This window comes from Fundulus heteroclitus, chromosome 24 (assembly GCF_011125445.2).
Source record: "Fundulus heteroclitus isolate FHET01 chromosome 24, MU-UCD_Fhet_4.1, whole genome shotgun sequence".
Lineage (NCBI taxonomy): Eukaryota > Metazoa > Chordata > Actinopteri > Cyprinodontiformes > Fundulidae > Fundulus > Fundulus heteroclitus.
In genome coordinates, this window is record NC_046384.1 from 19,102,623 (window position 1) to 19,123,412 (window position 20,790).

The following is a 20,790-nucleotide window of genomic DNA, read 5'->3' on the forward strand; positions in this document are numbered from 1 at the left end:
TTAATGCGAGCGATCTCTGGGGAGGGTTTTTGAAAGAATCAGTCACTAAGACACATCTGTCTGTGTTTTCTTCGGGACAACATACAGTTATTTGAAGAAAGCAACGGTACATGATCAGAATGTACATTAACGTAATACTCTGCAGGTAGGAAAACGAGGGGGCTTTCTTTAAACAGGTTATCTGCCCAATCAGAACCGTTCATTTTTAATCAAATTTAAATGTTCGCTGCCAGTGGATCTGAATCGAGCGCTGCAAAGAGCTGATTGGTCGACAGGGGGGATGACATCAATTGCTCCAACTTTGCTTCTCGCTCCTTAAAACGTTCAAAGAGAATAGATAACTGAACTCAATACATGCTTTCTCTCAAAGAACAAGTTAACTATTTTAAGGTTAACAATTTCAAACTAATACAGTAAATATTATTATAAGTCTTTCACCTGAGAAAAGGTGGACTTGCATACTCTTATACGTAAATAACTGCAGTAATGTTAAGGAAAAACAACTTTTTTGCCACATTTGACAACCGTTATTTTCAAATGTGGCAACAAATGAAAGCAAAACAGAGAAATATGACGCCTGCTTCATGAGAAGAAATCTCAGAAAGTAGAAAAATACTGTATTAGCAGGAGTGTTATGACCCGCAGGCGTTTGGCTTTTGTGTCTGTGTTTTGATAATTTCCCAATTGTTTATTTATTTTCTAAAGGTCATGCCATATTCAGGTAATTTCCTTGTGTTTATTACCGTTTGTAAGGTGTTGTCACATTAGTTCATTCCTTTGTGTTTAGTTTCTGTTTATTCTTCGTACATTTGTATTTATTTCTCTTAGATTTCTGTTAGTCTTCCCTTGGCTTAGTAGTTTTGTTGTCTTAATTCAGCTCTATTTGTGTTAAGGAGTCTGCCTCACTTTGTCCCCCTGCTTTCCTTCTACCTCATGTCATTCTCCACTCTTCCCTCAGTATTTAAGCTCGCTGCTTGTTATTGTCCTTTGTTTGACGCTTCTGGTATGCTGCTTTCTATTCTGTCTCTTTCGGTAAATGTTTTATTTATTACTAAAACAGTCATTATGCTCATCTTACATTTCTGTACATTTCAAGCCCCCTTGAATCTGATGCGCTTGAATAAAATCTAGTGCAACCGACATCTGTCAAAAATTACATATTTAGTATGCAATTCAATCTCAGTATAAATGCAGCTGTTTTGTGAAGGCCTGAGAGATTTGTTAGATGAAATCAATGAAGAAACAGCATCCTGAAGTCCAAGGGACAGAGCAGTCAAATAAAACTATGAAACATGGAGGCGGCAGTATCATTCTGTGGAGAGGTAAGCCATTCAGAGCGGATTGGAAGTTGGATGGAGGTAAATTCAGGGCAATCATGAAAAAGAAACGCATACAGGCTGCAAAAGTCTTGAGACTGGGTGTTTCATCCTAATGGAAATATATATAATTATATTTCCCAACAAAAATGCCTCTCACATTATGGCGGTGATGTTGATGCAGCCTCCAGATGCTGATGTAGGGTCTATCGTTCAACATCAGACCAGCAACTGTCGGCGCGGTAAATTAAGTAACTAAATCACTTTGAATGTTGGCAGCAACTTCATGACGGTCAATTTAATCTAAGTTTTTTAAAACAAGTGCAGCTAGCAAAACAGTGTCAAAGAAGACCAGAAGCATCTCCAGGCTTAAACAGAAACAACCATGCTCCTATGTAGCCGTAATTACTGTTAGTCTTGACAACACTACTCTATGTCAGGTAGATGACTCATCGCTAACTAAACCTCCACCGAGGAAAGACAAGTCCGATTAACGATTTTATCCACGTTAACCTTTATTCTCTGCTTTTGCTTCAGTTTGAGCACACACGATCTGCCCAGCTGCCTGGCGGACAGCAGCAAGCATCCCGTCTCTTCTCCTTTCCCCCTGTCCCCATTAGCATTCACGTCAGGGATTGGCCCATTCATAAATGTGGCTGTCCCGGAGTGGGACAGGCAGCGCGCGGGGGGACAAATCCCTCTCCAAGGTCAGCAAGCATCCACAACTGCCGCAGGAAGCCACAATGGCGGAAAAAGCCACGAGGTGCAACGCTGCGTGGCTCTCGTAAACACCGAGGCAAGCGGGCAGTGCGATGGGCTGCAACAGTCTGTCGTCAACGCGCAGAAGGCCTCGTGAAAACCGAGCAGAAACACCAAAAAACAACATTAAAGTTTGTGCTTGTAACATGACCAAATGTTAAACGTATGGAGGCGCTGTATCCAGACAAAAAGGGTTACTTTCGGGGGGAGAGGGAGTGTGTAACTTCCTCTTCCTCTGTCTTGTCAAGCAGAAGGTAATGTAAGACGAGTGAGAGCAAATCAAAGCTGCAGCTCCTGCAACTGACCCTGCCTTCCCGCTGTCGGATTGATGTGTGCAGGTAAAATCCGTGAAACACAAAGCGTAAATCGACAGGCAAGATCCAGAACCGATGCGCAACTGCAGAGCAACTCCTGAACCACCTCCAGAGAAAAGAGGACCGTAGAGATATCTGTGTGCCCCAGTGGGCTACAACTCAAAAATCTGGCACCAGATCATTTCATGAAAACAGTCCCAAAAGATTTAAGGGTAATAATCGGGTTCCGAAACAATTTCCGCCACAGCTGCCAACAAAACAGCATTACTATTCCATTGAGCTTTCTGATGAATGTAAATGAAATACTTGTTCTCCTTTTAGCAAAAGTAGGTGTCTCTCTGGCTGCTTAATGCTCCATTATGTCCCCCCAGCTTGTAAATGTTTAATGCTGGCCAACTGAGGCCAGACTCTGGTGAAAGCATTCAGGGCTCACCACAACAACACAGAGACAGGCCGCACATCATCAGTGATGAGATGAAAGACGATAAAACGCCGTAACAACAAAGATTTACCAAAATGTATTTATACATCTGGATGTGACAGTGGGGGAGGGTAATTAAGAGCCACGCAGTACTCTTAATTTGTAATATTCTAAAAAGACGGGGACATGAGTTATGGAAAACTCCATAAAGAACAAGATTAGCTATAAAACTCTACACTGAAGAGAGGTGATGGTTTATCTTGCTTAAAAACACATACCTCCTGATATTCTCTGTTCAATAAGCATTTATGAAAAAAAATATTATTGCTGCCTTTGGAGCTTTCATATTTCAAGATGTGATGGTATATAAGCTACAGCATCTTGGACAGCAGACAGAAAAAGTGTAAAATGCCAAATAAATTAGAATATTTTAATCTGTTTATTCTGCAGTATTACTTTGTGTGTGAAACAAAGACGTAGAACATTAGACACCATATTGGCTTTGCTGTCCCATACAAATGGTACATCAGCGTGTCCGGCGTACCGAGGATCAAATTCTGCATGCTAATTTAAAGAATGTAAAAAAAAAAAAAAAAAAAAAAAAACAGATTTATGGTGCGTTCCTTTTGCCTCCGAGGTCGGAACTAACAAGTTGCAGATTACGTCATTTCCGCCCTTTTGCTTTCTAGTTTCCCTCCGTCGGACAGCAGTAAAAAACATGGACCCTCGCAATGTTGTTAAAACAATAATGCTGTTCTAGGCGGTATTTTGTGCAAATAAACAGAGCTGAAACATCCCGTCTGATGAACACTGAAAGGCAGCACCTGTACGACTGACTAAATGTTACATAAATAATAGAGAGCTGCTGCAAACAGGTCATAGTGTGAGGTTTTACTCAATGCTGCTGCAAGTAGCAGCCATCATGAATGCCGATGTCGGGAACCATCCAGCTGCACAGACTTTCTGACCCGTAATACCGACTTTAGAGGCTTTGAGTGAAAATTTCCAACCTGGAGGTCATGAATCCCGAATACCGAGGACAAATGGACCTCGCTTTTATATTCACTTAATAGTCACACCACACAATAAATCTATGTTCATTTTAGTACTACAATGGTCCTTACCAGGACAAATATTAGACAATACTGGCAAACCTATTATGGTTAAAGTATGCACAGGTTACTTTACCTCTAAAAATACATCAAAGTACTAAACTAATTGTTCTGGTTTTGCAAAAAATTTTACATTTATGGGGTGAATGTGAAACCCCTAAAGAAAGGCATAAAACTATTTATAATAATTACAAAAATATATAATTGTCATGGACTATACTGATATATTGCTAATAAAAGTTATTATAAATAATAGTTGACCATGCTTTTACCGAAGATCTTGAAAGGACAGTTTCAATTACCAACAGTAATTAGCCCACTGGGTAAATTGCACCAGAAAAGCCTTGTGCTGCTAACAACTCAGAGTATTAAAACAGATGTCAGTAGAACAGCTACTGGAACAAAGCTGCTCTACGCAGATCTTTAGGATATTTCATTAAATTTACACTATATGGCGTACAGTCCGGACGCTACTGTGTCTATGATCTACGGTGTTGTTTAAGTCTGAATGTCATCATTTGCTTATTCTAACTGGAATGCTGGGAGGCTAATAGGAACGTATTAACCACATGAGAAGTCAGTGAATCCCTTTGACCGTCCACTGATACTTCATGTGAAAACAGCTAATCGTATTTTTTTTTTTTTTACAAAACCTATGCAGCTAGCTTAGCTGGCCTGGTTAACTTTGCTAGTGCAGTTAGCTCAGCTGCAAATGGTGCATTACGCTGCACTCTGTTCATACTTGAAAAACAGATTTCCCAAACTGCCAGGTAGAATAAGAAGAACGTCCCGTCTGGTTGGAAAAGCAACTTGGAAAAACTTGGAAGAGGCCCCAGTTTAATGTACAATATGGCGGCCATGCAGGTTTATGGAGAAGGGTCTAGTTATCTTTATGATCACTTCTGACTGTTTGTTTTGATTTTATCACATTAAATCAGCAGGACAGAAAAATACATTACATTGGCAGCTACTCACTAGTAGTTAAGGTATACCAAGGAGTTACTAAGTTTCTAAACAGCATAGGTTTCCTAAGTAATTCTACAGTTTAAATCCTTTCAATGTTCAACATTATGTAAATATATTAACAGTATAGAAATCAAATGAAGTTGCATTCAGATGCTGGACAACATTAAATGTTTGTTTAAACTCACTTAATGAAAATAGGTCCTTCAAATATGTCCTGAGACAAGCTTCCTGAATGAGGGCTGACACTTTTATTTTCTACTTAAAACAAAGACCAACATAGGTGGTTTAGAAATATGCCTGGGCACAGATTTTTTTATTTTATTTTTATTTATTTATTTATTCGAACATGATACAAATATAAAAATAAAATAGTGCACAGTAACAAGAAGTGCATAAGAAAGAAGAGAAAATACAGATTTTTGTTTCAGTTAACATATCATGCTCAAAACGGGATAGGAAGAAGTGAGAACTTATAAACTCCTACCCCTAAACACTTGAGATTTTAGAGTCCTACTGTCATTAAAAAAAAAAAAAAAATCAAAATCAAAGTGGCAGTTTGAAGTAACAGTTACTAATATTTACCTATACATTTTCCCATTTTATGCTGGTTTATCTTTCTAAACCCTTACACCAAGTTATTATCTTCAATACACACCTTATTGCTTTCTGTCCCCATGTGTATATCTATTGAAAATTACCTCTTTGTACCTTCTTTTGAATTGTGTTAAACTATTGCTTTGTTTTAAATCTTCATGTAACTTATTCCATAACTTTACACCTTTAATTGAAATACAGAAGCTTTTCCTTGTTGTTCTAAAATTGCGGATCTTGAAGATTGAGTGACCCCTTAAGTTATACCCCCCTTCTCTTTCAGAAAACGTGCTCTGTATGTGCTCAGGTAACAACTTCTTTGATACCTTGAACATAAATTGAGCCATTTTAAATTCTACAAGGTCGTCAAATTTGAGAATTCTGGATATTATGAAGAGCGGGTTTGTATGCTCATAATAACCGACATTATGGATGATTCTAATGGCTCGTTTCTGTAGGACGGTTACCGGATGTAAAGAGCTCTTGTAATTAACTCCCCACACTTCACAGCAATATGATAAATATGGTAAAATCAGAGAGTTATATAGAGTATGAAGTGATTTAGCATTCAATACATGTCTAGCTCTGGCCAATATGGATATACTTCTACTGAGTTTACTCTGTAAGTGTTGAATATGAGGTTTCCAACTGATTTTGTCATCTATTATTAAACCGAGGAACTTATTAGCAAAAACCCTTTCTAGAGTTACGTCCTCTATTTGAACTTGAATTTCAATATTTTTATAACAGTTCCCAAAGACCATGAATTTCGTCTTGTCCAAATTTAGGGATAATTTGTTATGGTCAAACCATATCTTTAACTTACTAATCTCTGAAGTGACTGTTGAGAGAAGATGCTCTAAATTATCTCCTGAGGCTAGAATATTTGTGTCATCAGCGAATAAGATAAATTTTAATGCATTGGACACTTTACTGATATCATTTATATAAAGATTAAATAAAATTGGTCCCAATACTGATCCTTGTGGTACTCCACAGACAGTCTCCTGCCAATCAGATTCCACATCTCCCAATTTCACAAATTGTTTCCGGCTCTTTAAATAACTCCTCATCCAGTCAGAAACTACTCCCCTAATTCCATAGCGTTCTAATTTTTTAAGTAGGATTTCATGATTTATTGTATCAAAAGCTTTCTTTAAATCTATAAATATCCCTACTGCCAGTTTCTTACTATCTATTGCGTTGGTTATTTCTTCTATTAAGTCAGTTACGGCCAGCGATGTTGACCGGTTTGCTCTGAATCCATATTGACTGCTGATAAGTAGCGAATGTTTTTCTATGAATTGTTCCAGTCTTTTCTTAAAGAGTTTTTCCAGGATTTTAGAAAATTGTGGGAGAAGAGAAACAGGCCTGTAGTTAGTGAAGAGGTGTTTGTTGCCAGTTTTATACATTGGTTTGACCTTCGCTATTTTCATTTTGTTGGGAAATGATCCTGTTTGAAATGATAAATTGCAAATATAAGTTAGTGGTTTAGAGATTCCTTTAATTACTATTTTAATAGTTTTCATGTCCAGATCATCACAGTCAGTGGAAGTCTTATTTGTACAGTTATTCACAATGTTTATGATTTCTTCTTCTAGTACAGGGTTGAGATATAAGGAGCTGGGATTATTCTCAATTAGATATTGCTGAGTTGCAGTTTTTGTAGTCGGTATTTTTTCTGCTAATTGAGGTCCTATATTAACAAAAAATCTATTAAATTTATTGACGACACTTTTCAAATCAGTTATATTCTGTTCATTATCTATAAAATAGTCTGGATATTTGTTATTGTTAACTTTTCTAATGACTCTATTTAAAATATTCCATGTTTCCTTAATGTTGTTTTTATTCCTATCCAGTAATTTATAATAATAGTCCTTTTTACATGTTTTTATAATATTAGTTAACTTATTTTTATATTTCTTATATTTGTTTTCTGATTCAGACGTTCTATGTTTTAGAAATTCTCTATAAAGTTTGTTTTTCTTTTTACATGCCTTTTGTATTCCTTTTGTGATCCACTGTTCATTTTTTTGATTGCTTTTCCTGTTATATTGTTTGATTGGGCAGTGCTTGTTATATAATATTTTAAATATTTTAAAAAATTCATCATATGCTGAATTCACATCATTCATTTTATATATTAATCTCCAATCATAGGCCAACAACTCGGCTTCTAGAGCTCTTAGTGTCTCTTCAGACGTAACCCGTTTGTAATGCGTCTCTATTTTTTGATTGTCTGTTTTGCACTTACAGTCGTAGACTATGAACACTGGTAAGTGATCGGTTATGTCATTCATTAATATTCCACTAGTTAAATTATTTTCCAGCACATTTGTAAAAATATTATCAATTAAGGTAGCGCAGTGCGATGTAATGCGACTGGGCCTGGTGATTTTAGGATACAAGCTTAAACTGAACATGGTGTTAATAAATTCTTCAGTCATTCTATGTCTATTTGGATTGAGAAGGTCAATATTGAAATCCCCACAGAAAAATATTATTTTTTGATTAATTGTTATAAATTTTTCTTCTATCCAGTTGTTGAATACTTCAATGTTTGATCCAGGGGCTCTATAAATGCAACTCACTAAGACATTTTTCCTTTTTTCCATGAGTATTTCTATAGTCACACATTCAAACATGTTGTCCATCACAGTTGACATTGTTTCAATCAACTTATAATTAATCTTCTTATCAACATATAAAGCTACTCCTCCTCCATTTTTGTTTTCTCTGTTCTTACAAACCATTTCATAACCATTGATTTCAAAGTCTATGCCCTTATCACTATTGAGCCAAGTTTCTGATAAGGCAATAACATTGAATGTCTGTGAAAGTTGTTGGAGGTATTGTTTGATGCTGTCAAAATTTGCATAGAGGCTTCTGCTATTAAAGTGAATTATTGACAGCTTTTGTTCCATTTTAATGCTGTTATTGAACTGATCATCACTGTAATAGTGACAACTATCATTGCTGACATTATAGAAGTTGTTATCAGGATCAATGTCAATTTCAATATCTTGCTGATGATAGTTTCTGTGTTGGAATACGGGTAGCTCTATATCCTCATAGGCCGTGATATGTTGCATGTTTCTCATTCAGAAGTGAACGTCAGCTATGTCTGGCTGTCTGTCATACATTGTTGGATAATTTAGGGGTACTAGTACGTGGATGGGTGATCAACTTATCATAACGTAGGTAAGCAATGTCCCCTCTTTGACGTGCTGCTTTTAAGTCCGGCATTAGTTCCGCCCTCCTTTTCCTTACTGCATCCGTGAAGTCTTCGTTAATAAAAATCTTAGATCCCTTAAGTGCCTTGGTGCTCTGCAGAATAGTTGATCTGTCCTTGTATCGTAAAAATTTGACAACAATGGGCCTGGGTCTGTCTCCTCTATGTTTACCGGTGCGGTGAGCTCTCTCAATGTCAACCTTATGTTGAAAGTTTAGCTTTTCATTTAAAATAGTTTTCACTTTCTCCTCAGTCTCAGCCCAAGTCTCATTTGGTGATTCAGGAATTCCATCAAAAACCAAATTATTTCTCCTTGATTGCCCCTCAAGGTACTCCATTTTATCCGTGATAGTCATCATACCCTCACATACTTTAAATATGTCTGACTGCACCGTGTCATTTCGGTCCTTGTGCTTAGCACTTTCTACTTTAATGTCGTCAATGTCTTTCTGTGTAAATTGCAGACTGGTTTTAATGTCCTGTAGTTCTCGTGTCATTGCGTCCATTCTGGTGTTAGTAGTGTCCACAATGATTTTAACAAAACCCTTAAAATTGTCCTGTTGTTGTTGGAGTAACTCCATATACATTTGCTTTTGCTGGCTCAGCAACTCTTTGACTTGCGTGAGTGATACATAGTCCTCATCTTGTCTCCCGTCGGTCTTGGATCCTTTTGGAGGCATTATTTTGCTTCTTTTTGCCTGCCGCTTCCTTAAGGCTCCTGCTCAGCAGTTGGAGGCCACTGCGCTGTCTCTCTGTGAACACAGACACCCTGGGCCAGACGCGTTGTTCAAGCACAGCCGATCTCTCGCTGTTCAGCTAACTGTGGTGAGTAGCGGTACTTACGGACAAGGCAGAGTTTTACCTCTGCCTGTTGTCAATCCAACGCGTCGTTTTCCACTGGTTGTTTTCTCTGTTAGGTCGGTTAGCTGCCGGACGTTAGCCTCGTCCCGGTTAGCAGCCGTGATGTTAGTAAGCTAGCCGCAGCAAGCTAGCCGCACTGTCGCTCCCTCTGGTGTCGCCGCTCTTGGCTCACCGGTAACGTTGATTCACAAACTCCAGCTCTCGTGAAGCGAGACACGTAAGCGGGAAAAGAACCGCGATGAAAACTCACCTAATTAGTATTATACATGGAGCGTAAAAGTAAGATAAAACAGTGCTAAAACTGCGGAAGTAGCGGAGGTCAACCAAGGCTGCCAGCGCATGCGATGACTGACGTTGCTTTAAAGGTCTACACAACTTTCTCCCTGACCTGGTTATTCTTGGCCTGTGTTCGTTTATGTTCTCTAAACAAACCTTTGAGGCCCTCATAGAACATTTGACACCCTTCTGAGAACAATTCACTCGCCGTTGGACTAGATTTCCTAATAAAGCGACTTCTGAAGACAGTTCGTTCCACTGGATTTCATTGATCAGAGTAAAGGAAGATAAAAACAAATGTATGCCACAATTAGTAGAAATGTATCTTTTGCCTCTGTTGAAAAAAAAACCATGAGGTGGCCACCACAATGTTTCACAATTGGTACGGTGCCCACGGGGTCACTCAAAATCCTAATAAACTACAGCAGAAGTTGGTGGTTGCAATGTGACAAAACACACGAAAGCTTAAGGGCTAGGAGTAGATTTGTAAGACGCCGTACGCCCCTAGAACAAACAGGTTATGTGGCACACTCAGACAGGCTCGGATAGAGACATCACTGCTCAGCCAGTCGCCCTATTTAGGTCGCAGGAGCAGCCCACTATCAAACAAAGGACACAGAAACGGGGAGTGCTCGGTGTGAATCAATAGGGATCAACTTCCTGGTATCGCTGCTGCCCGTCCCTCAGAAAAGACCGGAGATCAATGGAGATGTGTGTGGTTGACAAGGATCTAGAGAGGTAGGACGCCGTGGCTTATGTGTCCTTCTTCTCACTTAAACACATCACTGGCTAAGATCAGTCTTCCCTGTTTGATATAAAGAGTGTGTGGGGCATGGGGATTGGAGTACTGATGGAGCAGTGAAAGCAGGGTCAGAGGAGGAAGGAACATGCACAGGGAGAAATAAAAAGAGGTTTTAGGAGAAACGTCGGAGCAGGCAGATAAGAGCCGCTGAGTTCCACCGACTCTGTGATTACTTAGTCATGCAGGTGCCTTTCAAATCCACAAATGGGTAATATTACCAAGGAGGATCTTGGGTGCAGACACCTGCGCTGCCAGTTCATTAATCTTGTCAAATGATAATGAGTTATGAAAAAGCGCGGATATTTTGGTCTCGTGCAGAGATAATGTCGGGCGGGCCCTGAGACAGTTTCTTCTCGGAGAGATCCAAAATGAAGATAGCACTGTCGGGGTAGCTGGAGGGGTCTTTCCCGGAGACAAGTAGATTTTATTTGATTAAAAAGGTGACTTTTTTTTTTGCATCATTTCAGATCATTATTATTACAGTAATTACAACAAACAAGGCAGACGGTTGAGTGAACTGCAATTTTCTCATCCTACGTGGACGTTTTGACAGTAACAGTGCCTGGCTACTCTGTGGGGGTAGCCATGCTGAACAGCTGGAGGAGTTCCTGTAGCTACAGACCTTTCTAAGACAATTACCCAATTTCTTGAGCTCTGTTTCCTACAGAAAACCCTACTTAATGTTCTTCAGTAAAGCTGAGCTTAGAAAACACCTGAACAACAGTAAAATAACCAATAATGCAACACACGGGTAAAGATAGTTGTTGCAGGTGTTGGCATGTTCTATGCACATTTAGACCCCCTACCTTTAAACTTGACTTCATTTTTACTTTATATATTGGCTATTATGATCTTCTTTGTGAAAAAACAACTGACTAATTGTTTTTTTTTATATGATATAGCGACACTTATAGTGGCTCAAACTGTCATAGGAGGGGAATGGGGCGGTTAATGAACGTCTACTGGTGACTATATTAATAAATGTAGCTTTTGTGAATATTTACCCTGTAGACTGAAGGCCTAGATTGTTTGGAAATGTTTCTGCAATTGTTTCCAGATTGAGGAAATGCAACAACTACTTCTGTAAAGCAGCTCTGTGTAAGTTTTGACCCAAGTGTTAGCTATACTTGAGATATATCAAATTATATTTCAGGTCAATATATAGCACTTGGCGATGTAACCTATGTAACTTGAGAGGGTAGGATCCGTCGCTCTACGTCACATGACCCATTCTAGGTCAAGGCAGTCTGAGTAACGACAAAACAAAACAAAACAGATATGACACTTACCTGACCAGACATATTTTTTGGTTCTCTGATATAGGATTTAATCTAGAAGGGTGAATGTGGCCTTGTCTTTACAAGTAACTCCATGACTTCTCAGTCTGCCGGTCCAAACTGGTCTGCTATCGGATTCCAAAACACGGAGGGAGACTGTTTAATTTTGCAACAGTGCAGTGTTGCCACTGGCCTTCAGGGGCACCAGACCTGGAAGTTACAGGTCTAGTGCCCCTAGTGGCTAAAGGTTACACAGTGCTGCTTTAAGGTCACTGCTGACGTTTTTCCGCCTCAGCTGGAAGTATACCTGCATGTTAAAGAGCAGCAAACTGCCAAGACTCGTCCTTTTACTGAGGTGACCAAACATCCTGATTATCATTGCTTCAACTGCATTTAATGAGCTGCATCCAGGCTGCTACCTTGCTTCTTAAAGCTTGTGGAAACAGCAAAGGTGCACTCAGTTTTTCCATCCATCCATCCATCCATCCATCCATCCATCCATCTTCTTCCGCTTATCCAAGGTCAGGTCGCGGGGGTTAGTAGGGAGGCCCAGACGTCCCTTTCCCCTGCCACTAGGACCAGCTCCTCCGGGGGAACCCCAAGGCCTTCCAAGGCCAGCTAAGAAACATAGTCCCACCAGCATGTCCTGGGTCTTCCTCTGGGTCTCCTCCAAGTGGGAGCATTTCCATTTGGCTTCATTTGTTTATTTAAAAAAAAGTGTCTTGAGAAATATAACTGTAGAAATGGAAGTGGATGTTCTATCATAAGTATAAGTGGTAACGATTAGCCCTGCGATAGACTGGCGACCTGTCCAGGGTGAATCCCGCCTCTCGCCCATTGACAGCACCCCTTGCGACCCTACAAGGGATAAGCATGTTGGAAAATGGATGGATGGAAACAATTATTTAAACTATGTGGACCAATACTGCAAAAGCGACAAACGTGGCTTTAAATGAGCTTGTAGCTTGAAGGAAAACCAAAATCAGCATGTATTGTATTTCTTTCAATGTGCCTTACAGTATTAAACTAATTTATAAAAGCCACATTTTCTGCTTTCAAACAAACAGTACTCTGAAAGGAACAGAACTTTAATACATGAAGGCCACAGACGGCAGGAAATGTAATTTTTTGGAGACTAAAAAGACAACTAGAAACTTACCTCGAGTACTTTTTAAATAATTATCTGGGCAAAATTTTTTTACTAATCTAAAAACGTTTTTTTTAACAAAAAACGTTCTGTTTCTATCCTGTGTGGAAGTAATTCATGTTTCCTGTTATAGCTAGATGATTAAGTTTTAAAGATCACTATCTTTATCCAGTAAATAAGGCGGAGATTAATCATGGGTAGACAGAAACTGAACAGAACCGCACACAGTATGTGATCTGTATCTCTGACAGGCTGGTCTGCAGTACAGGGGCCCCGCGGGGAACTGTGCAGGCACTGTTCCTGTTCACCTTCTACGCTGCAGACTTCTCCATCAACTCCTCAGGGTGCCATTCTTTAGAAGTTTTCAGATGACTCTGCAATAGTCAGCCTCATCACAGGTTAGGAGTACAGACAGTGAACGCAGGACTTTGTAGACTGCTGCCAGCGGAACCATCTCGGGCTCAGCGCAGGAAACACCGTGAAGCTGGGGGTAGGTTTCCGCAACTGCAGACCCACCACACTGACGCCGGTGAACTTCCACGGAACTGACATTGAGACAGTGGACTCTTATAAGTACATGGGTGCTCACCTGAACAATAAGCTGGACTGGAGTCACAACACTGAGGCTCTTCCCAGGAAAGGTCAGAGCAGACTCTACCTGCTAAGAAGGCGGAGATCTTTAGGAGTGCAGACCTGGAGACCTTCTTTGACTCTGTGGCACCAGCCGTCTTCTATGGCAGTGGTCCCCGGGGCCCCTGCCCTGCATATTTTAGGTGTCTGGTCCAAACTGGTCTGCTATCAGATTCCAAAACACGGAGGGAGACTGTTCCACGCCGTATATTATTGGAGCAGCAGCTTATCTACAGCTGAGAGGAAGCAGTTAGATAAGCTCAACAGGATACCCGACTCTCTCCCAGCACGCCTCCTCGACCCGGTGCAGGTGGTGGGAGACAGAAAGTCTCCAGCAAGACGAACATCCCTGTTGGACAGCGTCTCTCACCCCATGCATGAAGCAGTTGCAGAGCTGGAGAGCTCCTTTAGTGACAGACTGCTGCACCTTGGACGCACAAAGGAGCGTTATCGCGGATCCTTCCAGCAGCTGTTAGACATTTTAATCAGCACTGCACCCAACATATTACGACATATTCTACATTGAACTGGGGCCTCTACCAAGTCTTTCCAAGTTGCTTCTCCAACCAGACGGGATGTTCTTCTATTTCTACCTGGCAGTTTAGAAAATCTGTTTTTCAAGTATGAACAGAGTGCAGCCTTATGCAACATTTGCAGCTTTGCAGTTAAGCTAACTGCACTAGCAGAGTTAACCAGGCTAGCTAAGCTAGCTGCATAAGTTTTGTAAAAAATAATATGAATGTTCTCTCATGAAACATCAGTGGCTCATTACTTTGTTTATCATCTCTGCTGTTATCGGCACTGCTTTTCTATCTCTTGTTGTTCATTATGCATAGATAGACATACACCTTTTGTACATTTTTAAAATCACCCTACTCACTGGCACATTTCTTGAGTGTGATATTTCAATAACTAATAACTGCATAGTTTTTTCTTGTGTTGTAAATTTGCTCTTTGCTGCTGGTACACCCGAATCTCCCCTGTGGGACAATAAAGGATCCTCTTATCCTATTCTAACTTCACAGCTTTTATCATCAACCAGAACTGTAGATGTCTTCTTGACACAAACAAAGAGTCAACAAAAATGTTATTCTTATTTATAGAAAGTAACCAGAGATGTGTATTTTTTTTCTCTTAAGCTATTTGGCTCACATTAGGGCTGCAGCTAGCAAATATTTTAGCAATCAAACATTGAATTACTTTTTTCAATTTAGTCGCACAGCACATATGTACATGTGCTAAAATGAACATGAGAACAGACCTTCTGACTGGTTTACAGTGAAATCAGTGGGACATTTACATCTTTGTCCCTGACCCGTCAGATTGGTTCCTTGGTCTTGGTGAGGCAGCTCGTTCATTAATATCCTGTAACAAACAGCTGGAAGATTAAATTATATACAGGAAGACTATTAAATAATGAAGTGATTACTGAAGGCAAAGAGCTGCAGGGGATTTTATTTAAGGGTTTCGGATTATCGGGGCAAAAGACAAATGCAGTGATATTGAGTGACACCTAGGTGGACTGTCCTAAATAAGAAATTTACAAAGTTTGTTGGTTGCCGGTATCCGAGTGAGAGGTGGTTGTACTTACGCATTTCTTGCTTTTTTTTGGTCTATCCTGAAAGTACACGTCTGAAGGGAATCATAGTAAAGGGGCTCTTTACAAATGAACGGCAAACTTTTCAGGTGCTTTCCTGGTAGATTTTTTTTTTTTTTTTGTAAACGATTTATCATTTCAATTTCACCTTTATGTTTAAGTACAGTAAAGCTTGTTGAGACGTGACAAAATGTAGAGCGGAGGTCTTCAACGTCAGCCCTCAAGGTCCGGTGTCCTGCAACTTTTGTGCGTCTCTGCTTCAACACACCTGAGTCAAACAATCGGATCGTTCGCAGGACTCTGGAGAATTTGACTGCAAAGTGAGGAGCTTATTCAGCCATTTGATTCAGGTGTGGTGGGCCAGGGACTCATCGAAAAGTTCTAGGACACTGGAGCTCGAGGACTGGAGTTGGAGAACCCTGACGCAGAGGATTTCTTTGTAATAGTGTCATTCCTAGTCTGCTGCTCAGAAAGCAATGATGCCATAGTCATGTCTGAGATGTGTCCGTTTTACCTGTATTAGGTTATCACATCTCTGCAAGAGAACGCACGCTTCATTTGAAAAGGCTCAACAGTAGCCGGCTTTGTTAATGTCAGAAGCTTCGTTGTTTTCTGATGTTGACAGCTTGGAAATACTTCTGCTTAGCGCTTCAATCCTGCTTTCTGAATGTTCTGTCAGCATGAATGAATGAATGGCGGGCTTCCAGAGTCAGATGATGGAGGATCCCATTGCGAGGAACGGCAACACCGGCCGTGTTCGCCGTGTGATGTTTCACCTCAGGCTAGAGGAATCAAAGCACCACCTGCGGACCGGCGGAGATGCACTCAACAAAAAACGCCTCTCTCCGTGTCAGGGAGGCTCACTCGAAATGTCAGAGATCGTCCCCCTGGCAAACGCTTTCCATGAGTGAGACAATAAGGCGCGGCTCGGTTGCTTTACTGTTTTCACACTTTGCAGCTCGACGGGGGCCCTGATCTTACACGGAAAACACACAAATCCATCTGAGCCAACTTAAACTGCTAACCCTCTCCAAGGCAGGTAGCCATTAACTCCACCAGAGCTCCGCATTATCGTTTGAGTCATGCTGCTCTTTCTGTAACACATAAAGGCCCCAAGAAAACCTATAATCAAGGAAGGTGAAGGATAATGGTCACTGTTAAAGAAATTAGCTGCGTGACTAAATGACTGTTTTCCCTACAAATGCCAAGGTGAGCATAGAGAATGGACCTGAGGTTGCCTGAGGATAAAAACATGAAATCATGCTCAGGGGATACCATCGAGCACAGGAAAACAGAGAGCGTGATGGAAAAGACGGTATCTGGTTTCTCAGGAATCAAAAGAAAATCAAACCTCAGCCTCCAAGAAACAAGTGGGATGTTTTCTGGTTGTAAACACTTTAAATACACACGTTAAATCCACTTCTACTGCTCAAATAAAGCCTGGTGCTTTGAATTTCATCCGAATCAGTGGACTGTTCTGGCTTGTGAAAATGTTCCTACTTCTTCCCCATTTAGTGATGTTACCAACAGACATGAAGGTATTTAATTGGGCTTTAATATGATCACGAATCCTGTAGAAACTGCAGAGCTCCACAGCACCGGTGGCAAAATCTGCTGAGAGCACTAGCTGTGCATGTGGAAGAAGACGCTTCACTCAGATGGTGCGTGGCAGAGAAGCAAGGGTGCACATTGGCCTGAACGTACCATCCCCAAGGTGAAACATGGCGGCGCCAGCATCATTCTGTGGGGATGCTCTTCAGCATGGGTGGAGCTAAGCACAATGGAGGAAACGTATTGGAGGCCGGGGTGGAGGATCACCTCCCAGCAGGAGAATGACTGTAAACATCCAGCCAGAGCTACAGTGGTATATACAGTCCAGACCTAATTGCAATCGAGTATCCATGGCCGAGTTTGAAAACAGATGTTTAGAGACGCTCTGACTGAGTTTGAGTTATTTTACATAAAAAAGCGCAATAATTTTAGTTTCTAGATGTGCAAAGCTGGTAGCCATGCTCCATTGCTGTTGATTTGAGTGGGCTGCATAGAAGCATTGCACACGTTCTTCTCAAATTTCCTATCTGACAAGACAGACCCGGCTCATGATGCTACCACGACCATGATTTACCCTTCAGCTTCCCAAATATCCCCTACTTTGTGTTGGTGGAACACACAAAATGCCAAAGAAATAAATCAAAGATTGATCAAGTGTCCCATTTCAAAGGATGGGAATGCTTTTGCAAGGCTCTGTATCCTAGAGAGGCTCGAAAAATCCAAACACCGTACAGACGCACGCAAAGTGGAACAAAACCTAAGGCAAATTATCAGGTTTTTGTTTGCGTGTTGTTGTTGTTGTTTTTTTTTTAAGTCTTTGCGCCCGTGCAACGTGCATCCGCTCCTAGTCGGGTGAATGGAGGCCATCTGGGATTGGCCAGGGCTTCTGTGAATGGAGCCGGGCTAGCGCCATTCAGCAGCAGCAGCAGCAGCAGCAGCAGCCTGGCGCTGTCCGCGGTGCTGAACACAGCTGTAGGCAAATCAAACAAGCCCGGAGGAGACGGGCAGCCTGGCGATGTGCAAACACACATAAAAAAAAAACACACTTCCGGCACATTAGGCAGGGAAACCACCTCTTGACTTTAATGAAACTGCACTCGATGTGGAGTAGGGCGGCCGCGATGAACACCTGTCGGACTGCGACAGCACGCACAGGGCTCAGAGGGCTGTTTGCACAAGCCGTCAGCCTTATTGTAAAGGCGCTGTTATGTCAGGGGGGGGAGGGGGGGGGGGGGGGGGGGGGGGTTAGCGGTTATCGCGCAAATCGATGGCAGATTATGCGCAAAAAGAGGGATCCACTAGCGGGGCCTCCGTCTGCACATCAGCACGGGGCCTATATACAACGAGGAGATGAATGAGACCGGGAGTCTCCTTGGATCTGACATCCGTCTCCATGGCGACAGGAGCAGGAGGACCAAAACTGGCATCTATCCGGGCCCAAATCAACAGATGGCCACCACATCACCCCCCCCACCCCCCCTCTTCCCCTCCTCCTCCTCCTACCCTCCTCCATCCCCTCCCTCCACCTACCTTGCACTGCTCCATGCACGTCCTCACCGAATAAGCCCCTGGCTCGTATTTCTGAGTCAGGAGCTCAAAGTCCTCGTATTTCTCCTGGGCGTGCTGGTCGTAGCGCTGGTACGCCTGGACGCAGTCGCTGCATCGCGTCGCGTCGCCCTCCTCCAGCGCCCGGACGCTGCAGTTCAGGTTGTCCGGGCTCACCGAGCCGTCGAACAGGTCCAGCAGGGAGTAGGAGTTACAAAAGGACAAGTACAAGTCGCTCATGTTAGCGACGCGCGGCCCCTGGTTGTCGGAGAGGCCCCGGCACAGGTCGTCCGCATCCGCGAAGGCGAAGCAGTCGCCGGACGAACTGTCCCGGTGGCGAGTTTCGAGGCGCCACAGATGTTTGGTGGAGTTTCCTAGAAAAATAGCGTGGGGGCTCTCTGTGAGGGGAATGTGCGCCGAGTGGGTGCGGGGGGAGTGGAGGTGGGAGGACGCGAACTTGTCCGGGGTCCGGGCCAGCCTGGCCTCGGCGCAGAACCACAGGCGATCAGAGAGGAGGACGGTGAGGAACAGGAGAGATGCCAAGGACAGTCGCCATCTCTGCGCCCTCTCGGAGTCGGTGAATGGCTTTTGGTGGTCACGGGGGGGCTCTAGCCAGATTTGGAAGCCGTCGTCGTCTTCTTGCTGCCAACACGTCCCAGCACCCCTGGTCATATTTTGGGAACCGGCCGACTCCACCGTGGGGGCTCCTCTGCCGCAACAGTCATGGACGTCGGGAGCAGATCGCGTTTTCCTCCCCTCAAGAGTCGGCTAGTGGGTTGTCCCGGCTTTCCGTCGCGATCAGCGGTAAATCCCATCCAAAGGAGCGTGGGCCGGGTGGGAAATCAGACTCCTGCGACCGCGGCCCGCATCCTCCATGGCTGTCCTCCCGTCCGCCCCGTGCTGCCGCGCGGCGCCGCTCCGCTCCGCTCCTCTGCGTAGCCGCGACTCCGCTGTGAGAAACACTCGCCGACGCGCTTACGTTTTCCCCGGCCTCGGTCGCGCGCGGACAAGGGCGCTATCGTCTTCCAACATGGCGAAGGACTGTTGCCTTTTTGCGTCAGCGGATGGGGCCTAGCTACCGCCTGCCACAGACGTCTTTTTTCTTATCCAAGCCCTCGCCGTCTTCATCAAGTTGCCGCCATGTCCGCCAAGAGACGGTGTGTGTTTGCAGCAGCCTGCGTCAAGCCCGCAACGACGCGCAGCCTCACTTCCGGTTGTAAATGTCAAAATAAGATCTCACAGGTTGCCGTTTGTCTCCTTTTTTTTCTGCCTTTTTTTTTTCTTTTTTTTTCTGCCTGGTGGGGTAATTTCACTGAACATGAGTTTCTAGACTCAACCCTTGGGAGCCTTTTAAAACTTATTATTTAAATTTTGCTTTTAAGGTGATTTATTGTGTTTTTGTTTTTATTATACTTTGGGAACTGTTTTTAACCCTCTGCTATTGTAGCACTTAGAGATTTTATTTGAAATGTAAAGTGCATTATAAATAAAATGTATTATTAGTATTATCAGTTATTATGTTCATTAAAACAAAATGTACTGTTTTAAAGAATCAGAGACGTATTAATACATTTATATTTTCCTATTTTTAACAACTGTTAAATAACAGTTGTTAAATATTGGTTTTGGTGATTAAACTCTCACAAAGCGTATATTTTTCTATGCATGTAAATCAGACTTTTGCAGGGAGAGAATGGAAGTTCTAGTATCCGAACCTTAAGGGGTCAAAAATGAATGAACTAGATTTTTTTTTCATCCATCGTATGGAAATTGATCAATTCATGTTACATAAAATATCTTCACCTAAAAAGCACAATAACTTGACATTTGGAAATAACTTGAACGGGAGGAAAATGTCAAGCAAAATTAAAAGCTGAATTTGCAATGGTGCTATATTCGATAAGTCCGCTCTGAAAGGTAGTCAACGGTACATAACGTTTAGAAAGCACACAGAGTGCTCTACTGTGTCAAAAATATAATAGAACATAACGATCATACCCCAAGATATACAAACTTGTTAAATATACAATTTGTATCAACAAATTTAAAGTTATGCAAATATAAAATCTGAAACTAACAAATATTGTCTAGGCTTTAAAATTGTCTTAAAGAAGTGTAAACTACAGGCACATAAGAGCGAATAGCTAAACTGTTTTGGAAAGTGAAAATTCGTATTTCCAAGAAAACCCTACTATGTGGCTCTGTTTTAAAGCCCCCAAGTTATCAATGTTGATGATGCAGCTGGGCGAATCATATTACGTGGCGACGTAACAAAATTATGCAAACCGAATTTTGTCGACTGTTTTACAGCGGATCAAATTTTCAGATTTCACACGTCAGGACAATCTGTGCTTTTTCGGTCCCCCGTTCGTTCCCTTTTATTGTGAAGG

At 42.0% G+C, this 20,790-nt stretch overlaps 1 protein-coding gene across 1 annotated transcript in view; it reads right to left on the reverse strand.

Moving 5' to 3' along the window:
- fam155a (family with sequence similarity 155 member A) overlaps nucleotides 1-19,644 on the reverse strand; it is a 39,547-nt gene extending 19,903 nt beyond the window's left edge. Inside the window, exon 1 of the mRNA XM_012850522.3 lies at nucleotides 18,386-19,644. Coding sequence (XP_012705976.1) covers nucleotides 18,386-19,072 — 687 coding nt within the window. The 5' untranslated portion in view covers nucleotides 19,073-19,644. The remainder of the gene's footprint in view (nucleotides 1-18,385) is intronic.
- Nucleotides 19,645-20,790: the final 1,146 nt, after the last annotated feature.